Genomic DNA, 8,159 nt, shown 5'->3' on the forward strand with positions numbered 1-8,159 from the left:
CGCATGTGTATGTGTACACACATACACATACAAATGCAGCCGTGTAGTGGGCAACATGAGTGTAGTGGTTATCCCACTGTGCTATGCACCCGGTGACCCGAGTTCTAATCCCGCTCACGACCACCAACACCAGTGGCGATTATCTTAACCCATCCCAGGCCTCCCCTAGGTCGACTCAGCCTCAAATGAGTACCTGGTGTAGTGTGTAAACATGGCCACTTGGGAGACAAAGCCGGCCGGGTGTGTCATGCCAGCCTTGATCAGTGCTTTCTAAAAGCACTTGCCCCAAAAGTCTGTTCAGGCTATAAAGGGCATCTTTGTCTTTGTATGCACACATGGTGGTTAGTGCACTCTGCTACAAACATATCTGAAGGGGTCCTAGGGCTGCTGTAGGTCAACTTGGCCTTGAATAAATACCTGGTGCAGTGGGTAATCATCATCACCACGGCACACCACCCCTGCGATGTAATGATGTCTCCTGATTCCGTGAAACAGATTCGGATTGTTATTTTAGTTCTTTATAAGAATAGATTTTTCACAAATTATAACTGACATTTGAATTGCTTCAGGATGACCACACATCCCTTATCTTTCTCTGAAAATCTTGAGACCGCAATGGAGGCTGCGTAAACAGAGAAAGGATCGAGTGGACGGCTGGAACAGATTAAATTGTAAAATAATTATTAAACGACTGTCAAGCTTGTGCCATTGAAAGTGCCTTTAGAACATGTAATATACACGTTTGAGAACAAACACAAGTTCTTGCAAATAGCATACTGCACGATTAGACATGTATTCATCACCAACGAATAATGATGAATTCCCGGGTGCTGTAGATGCACATATGCCACAATTGGAATAGCGTGTGTCTTTGCATGGCTCTTTAACCACATGGTGTCGGGAAGCAGATGTGGTTGGGTCAGTTCTTACTCCCCATTGCCTGGATAATGATATAAACCATCAGCCCATCTGCTTGTCTATTAATATCTATTCTGAATACTGAGCTGGCTTTATAATAAAATAATGACCAGGCTGAGTTTTATTTTAATCTAATAATCAACTTTCTGACTCTGGGATGCTTGAAGTACATATCTTCGTTGTGGGAGACCTTGGGAAATACATGGGTTCAAGCAGTTTTCATCAAAACATGTGAATAATTTTCGAGCCAGTTATGTTTTGAAAGTGGTCTCATACTTAACGGACAAAAGGTACTGCTCTCCTTCGGTTGTCTTGAGCCAGGAGTGGAAATTCTACATTTTAATGGCAGAAGCAAGTATATCTACACTCCAACCACTGTAAACTCTCACCAAGTGGTCAAACATAGTCAGTTAGTGCCAATGTTACCAACGCGAGAGAAGTGGTGATGATGATGAGTCTGTACAGACTCCGATTTCTACTTGACATCCTGTGATATTTTACGTCAATTCTTGAAATGCTGTTGTGGGAAAGAGGCTTGTAATCTTGAATAGTCATTTATCAAAGTTATTCCAAAAGAATTAACAAAAAAACAAGTGACGTTTTTGTTAGTTGTTTTATCCATTGTGTAATAGAAACATAGCACGTGGTTTTGCATTTTAAATTGTACCCTAACCATGCCTAAATACTGTGATTTAATTTGTGTTCTTGCGCTCTTACTATGAATATGTTTTACAGCTTTCATGTGTATGCATGCATATGTTTCGTTTTTTCAGTGGTAAGACCAACGCTGCTCGGTCATGATTGGCCTTGCTTAAATTGAAACACATTGCATGCAGGCACCATAAAAAATGTACACCTCTAGAACATTCGCGTGACCCAAAATGTAAAAACCAATGTCTTTGCTGATGTTCAGAACTGGACACGTGGTTCGTGCGTGTAATACGTTGAAAAGTCATAGATTTCTGGCTTTCAAGTGAGTACTGAGCCAGAAGTGCAAATTCCATTCTGCTATTGCAGGGGGAGTATATATAAAGGATAGCCACTGTTAACCTCCTCGCAATAATTTTATTGACGGCCGAGGAACGATGGGCTGAGGTTAACCGCGAACCAACATTTGAACTCGCAGCCTTCCGATCGTGAGCCGCTCACTCCTCCGCTGAGCCACCTGACCGGGTCCAATGCACGGAGTGCAATGCCGTAGCTCTGTTGGATATGCGCGTTAGCATACCCAACTTCATACAACAGGAGTTGAGACCTCGGTGCAGATAATTGCCTAAGCCCTGACTCTTTATACAATTCATCTGCAGGCCGTAAGGTGAGCTATGAAGCAAAATTGCACAGTGACCCTGGCTGCTCCAATGTGCTATTGCACAGAATGCCTTCAATCAGCTTTGCTTTACTTGCTTTGTTGAAATGTGATTTGTAATTAAACCTCGGGCTTTTTGGGGTTTTTCTTCCAATTTAAGTGTGTTATAAAAAGAGATGAAATTAACACTTAAAAAATTTGTAATTGTTGATGTCAAAGAATGAAATGAATGTTGACACGGTCTGATGAGAAGTAATTTAGTGTACATTTAGAGTGTATTAATAGCTAGTTGCTTTTGAAGCTCATATATATGTGTGTGTAGTGAGAACACAGAAATCACCCGATTTCATCAGATCTCAGAAGCTGAGCAGAGTGCTTGGATGAGCAACCAGCATGCGTAAACCAGGTGTTGTCTTCTGCGGGGCTATGCTATAAGCAGAGACGTTGATCGTCAAGATGTATTGTACACCAATGCCTATAACACCCTGCCTTCGCCAACTCACACTGACCGGCATGGGTGAAGCGTGGTCAAACAACCCCACAACGCCACTGCACGGTGAGGGTGGCATCTTTGTGGATTGACAAAAATGGCTGAAAATTCAAGTACGCCCAAAAATGTACTCTCTAAGATTGGGATATCAAAGGCATTCTCAAACGTGTCGTTTAATTGCATTATCGGTGTCAAAATGACTTAAATACGATGAAAATGTGTCCAAAATTTATAAACGTATAAAAAAAAATCGCCCTGCTATTGGAGAGCATCACCGACGTTTAGCCAAAAGCTGTAGATTCAACAGCAAATTCTATCCACATTCAAGACTGTAAATCATGAGCCTCAATTGCCCCTAAGAGACCATTAAAGGAGACTTTGCATTTAAATTATGTACGTAATTAGGAGTGGTGGTATAGTGGTTATCACAGTGAGCTCTGCTCCTGTGACCTGTGTTCAATATCTGGATATGTTATGGGCCATAACATCAGTGGCAATGAACTAAGCCGACATGTTCCATCGGTCGATTCATCCCAAAATGAGTTTTGTGGTCCGTATTGGCATTGGCAAGACAAAGGTAGGATGGTGGCTACATTCTAATAATAATGTACAGCCATTTGTAAATGCAATGCTGGAGGAAAGTCTCCCCATCTCGTGTTGGTCACAGTTGTTTGGCCAGTGTGAGTTGTTGGTTCATGGATAGCCAGCACTGGATCAGACATCACTTGCCACTTGTTAGTGGTGGGAACCAAACTCAGGTTGCTAGGATATTAGTATAATGCATTGCACTAACCACTCTGTTACTGATTCACGCCAGGGAATTATATGAGAGGGCATTAAATGGTCACTTTATAGCAGATGGCACACTGGTAATTTCCCACTAAAATGTCTATGTATCCTTTGGGATTAAACTATTACCGACCATAAAAATTGCTCAGTGGTGAGGTTCCTGACAATTGTTATTTTGATGCCCAAATGATAATAAAAAAGATCCCTATTCAGTCTTATGGAGCACAAGGAGGAATGTGCTGTTAGTGAGCACCTATGAGGAGCAGGCATTCCACATGGGGGGTTGTGTGGCCAATACCATTTCCAGCTGCCTTTGTCTCTCTGGTGCAGATGTTTATACACAATACTAGATTCTAAAGATGTACTCTCGACTTTCGGTTAAATTTGAAAAATCTCAAAATCAGGCCTAAATACGAAATTTCAGATGTTGTGGTTAGTTTTTTTAAATGATCCTAAAACCGGAAGTTATGTCTTTTATGACATTACTTTTGTGCTTTTCCTGACAAATTGGTGTAATGTGGCACTGCCTTTAGCATGACGACGCTTTCTTTAATCACATAATATTTGCGATCAATAACAGATAAGAAATAGTCTTGAACAATTCAAAAAGCGTTTTTTCAGCCAAATCTCATCCTTATTCAGTACTCATTTAACGAGGAGTTGACCTCGGGAAAGCTCCAGGACAGAAACAGATAGCACATTGAGCTGCTGTGCATGGCCAAGGGTTCATAGCACAGTGTTTACCGCCGCTACATCCCTGACACCATCGTAATCAGCCGTGACCTATCCACAGCTGCATTAAGCCCTCTTCATCATGACGTAATCATTTATCACGGTCTTACGAGAGCAGCTGGGACTCAGCCCAGCTGGTGAGCGTCAACCTTCGTGACGATTAACATGCTTCAGTGAAACGTCGCATATCCGACCTACTGGGAACTGAGATATAGGCGGATATTTGACTGTCAGATGTGCCAAATTGTACATTGGTCTCGGTTATATGTTTTCATTGTGATTCTGGTAGATTCAGCCTGGCTTATGCATCAATGCCAATTCCAGCCACTAGATCAGCATGGCCATTGAAACTTAAGGGCCCAAAGCCTCATTTCACCACGATTCCGGCACTTCGTTGACGCTCAATGAGAGGAACTGTGGGGCCCGGCCATCCCGGTGAAATCTACGTTAAAACGTACAGAATAGCCTTTCGAAATAGACACGAGCAAGCCAGAATTCAGGGTAGGCCAATAAAGCTTCTGGTAAAAAAACAATATCTGGCCGAAATACTGTTTAAGGCACTTTTTAAGCTTCACATGGCATTATGTGGTCTTTCCACAACAGTGACTACAGGAAGTAGTGTTCAGACCGATGAGACTACTGGCCATACCACTGGGACCTCTGAGACCACCACTTCAGAATCAGAATCTTTTTCAGAACTTTTATATGTCCTGGAGAATTCTGATGAGCTGTGCAGTTGTTTTTCACAGATGTCCAGTAGGACTTGGTCTGCTGATACGACCAAATGATATGCTCACTCACGTGACATATATACACAGTTGCTTACGAGTGCATGTATGCGTATGCGCACGCTACAATGCTCTCATGTATTTGAATGGAGATATTTTCTTTGTAACAATCAATACAAAAATCCCAATTCCTGCTGGAACCATTCAGGGTGTGTTTGTAGGAATCAAATGTGATTCCTGCGAGAATCTCCCAGCTCTGATGTCAGCATACGGTGTGTGAATGCAGGAATTTGAGAAAGGTGTTGTATTTGTCAACGGCAAAAACCTCGGTAGATACTGGATTCTGGGACCCCAGAAAACACTATACCTTCCTGCTCCATGGCTCAAGGAGGGTGACAATAAGGTTTGTGAGAATTACCCCAACACACACATACATGCAATGCATCATAATAATCAGCCATGGGAGGTCCACTGCTAGATGAAGGCCTCAAGTGGCCTCCAACTCTCACAATCCTGCCATGTAATAATCTATGTACTAACTGTACATGAACTGATTTAATCTCTCCATCTCCTCTGTGGCCATACTCAGACGCATTCCATTGCTTGGCTGCCAATTCATTATTGTTCTTGACCATGGTCATTGCCCCTTCTATCCGTGACATTTACTTGCGTATATGTTCTTTCATACACGTGCTCCTCTTTAGGAATTCTCAGTGCATTTCTGGACACTTATTTTCCCACTTTTCAGTTTTTTGTTTCGTTAATGACCTTGTTTCTGCACCATATATCATAACACCACTTGTAATCAGTATCTGCGATAATCTAGGCTCTGGTATATCATTGTGCTCATGCCATCTCATAATTTGTACGCCATTGGCTTACCGTGTGTGGACAGGGTGAATCTGAACCGTAACCCTCGCAAGCATAAATGGAAATGAGTGTTCATTTAAGAATGTTATTTAATATTAATGTGCATTGCATGCTTGCTGCGAAGTCAGCAAATGTTGGACCAGTATGCGAGCGCTATAAATGTCAGGTCACCTGACCTTTATTTGCATGTGTGTATGCTTAATGTGCACAATGTGAATTTATAAGTGAAATATGTATGCATAAAAAATGTCAGTGGGGAAGAAATTCCATATTTCCATGGCAGGAGCTTGTGTTACCATGGGAAAATCATTGTGGACTTGATGTAAAGTAATGATCATTTTACGGACCTCGGAGAGAAGATGGGCTGAGGTGATACCAGACCGGGATTTGAACTCATAACGTTCCCATTGGAAGAACTCCAACTATAGCACCATGTGGCTAGACATTTTTTGTGCATAAAATATAAAAAAAACTTTATATATCATAGGAATTGTTCGTGACTAAAAAAGCTCGTGGTCATAAATAGTCACTCCAGTCACTCACTGATGAATGTTTTATCCTATACACACAAGCTGTGTATGATAGCTAAGACTTCCTGTATTGTTATTTCTCCATCTAGAGTACCAACTACAAAATGTGGACTATGGAGTCAGTGGTGAATTTATCCTTCGTCCAAATGATGCATACATTTGTGTTGCAGATTGTGCTGTTCGAAGAATCCAAAGGTGGCGGTGCCATCTCATTTGTGAATGAACCAGAGTTGGGGAAACCAGTAGAAACTTAAAGTTTACTTGGTGTTTACTGAACATAAGTCTGAATTCCAAGGCTTGACTGAAGAAAAGTTTAGAATTTGTTGGCAAGGTTAATTGCCATGGCATATGCTGTTGTGGAAGGTGCAGTTTCAAGTCTATGTACATTTTGGGTAGAACCATCCAGTTGGACGTTTAATCTCATTTGCAAAATATGTCCATTCTCTACTGAAGAAGATTTTCTCAAATAAACGCGATTAATGTAAAATTTGGCACGCCTTTGGAAAATAAAGGGCACATAATTGATTCATGAATCAATTATGATTGACCTCATAATTGATTAATCATATATTTCACGGCACAGAACGGTAACCTGATGATGTTCACCGGTGTTGCTAATGAGCCTTTTTGTGGAATTTTATGGTTTAACCCGTGGATTTTGTTACAACTCGCTGGGAATGAATGTTACACACGAGGCTAACTTCGACTGCCAGTTGACGACACTTGCACTGGCACAAAACACGAAAACAAAGTGTACGCTGTTGTACCAAGTGCTCGTTTTTGGCCATACACAGAGTGCTACGGTGTAACACCGCGAACATTGCAGATTAAGCACTTGTGTTGATGCTTCAAATCAGATTTGGTAAAAGGCTTCATAACGAAATTAACGACAATACCGCGTAATTCATGATGGCCACATCGGTAAACATTTACCATATCCATTTGTGCTGCAGTTTTACAGCACTGCTTTTGTTACTAAATCAAGGCAGTAGATGTCACCACTGTATTGGATACATTCCCGTTATAGACGTTGCTGCAGGAGACTAGGATTTATGCTCACGATAACTTCAATATGGGGTTTTGTTTTGACCGCTTAATCATGCGTTTATTTTTTTGGTTTTTAATTACTTTGAAATTTAAAATGATTTTTGTTGTGGATTTTTTGTAGTGTTCATAGTGATAATAATATGGAGACAGGCATTATGCACTGTACCATGTATTCAAATGAGTGGACTTTTAGTGTTTAAATGTCTACAGTTTGTATTTTTCATTTTAAATGGGTGCTGGCTGGATACTATTTTTCTTACTGAAGCTTAATTCTTATTATTGGTAATGAATATTTTTATTGCACATTGCTGTGGCATTAGTAAAATTTACGGGGTTTTTTGCACTTGGTTGTGTAAATGCACTCTTAAGACTAAATGCACATATTGTCAAACATGTTTATTATATTAAAAAAAATTAAAATCACCAAATCAGTCTGTGTAATTGTTTCTCTACACAACAAGTGTTGAGCTGCAATGTAAAGCCAATTCCTTGAACGATATGGAATGATCACAGGTTCAAATAAATAAATTTCCTTTCAACTCACACCACCAAGACCTCTCTTCTCATTTTTTTGGCACGAAGACTTCAGATAAGATTAATGCTTTTGTCAAACCGTAATTGCAAATATGGCAGCTGTGGTTCGACCTCAGCACTACATATTAAAGGAAGTTGGCTGCTGGTTCATTGCGGTTTTTAGTTACAATATGAGGGCACCTGAGGTGGATCTGCTGCTTGCGGGACTAATGGCA

The 8,159-nt window shown here is 40.8% G+C and overlaps 1 protein-coding gene across 5 annotated transcripts in view; it reads left to right on the top strand.

The window, feature by feature from the left end:
* Nucleotides 1-7,934, top strand: part of GLB1L2 (galactosidase beta 1 like 2) — a 68,030-nt gene extending 60,096 nt beyond the window's left edge. For 4 of the 5 annotated variants that reach the window (XM_078870121.1, XM_078870122.1, XM_078870124.1 and 1 more), the window contains 2 exons: nt 5,250-5,366; nt 6,534-7,934. In XM_078870121.1, the coding sequence (XP_078726247.1) occupies nt 5,250-5,366; nt 6,534-6,617 (201 nt within the window). In that variant the 3' untranslated portion in view covers nt 6,618-7,934. The remainder of the gene's footprint in view (nt 1-5,249; nt 5,367-6,533) is intronic. The other variant, XM_078870126.1, reaches the window with a different exon arrangement.
* Nucleotides 7,935-8,159: the final 225 nt, after the last annotated feature.

The sequence above is a fragment of the Lampetra fluviatilis genome, chromosome 29 (assembly GCF_964198595.1).
Source record: "Lampetra fluviatilis chromosome 29, kcLamFluv1.1, whole genome shotgun sequence".
Classification (NCBI taxonomy): Eukaryota; Metazoa; Chordata; class Hyperoartia; order Petromyzontiformes; family Petromyzontidae; genus Lampetra; species Lampetra fluviatilis.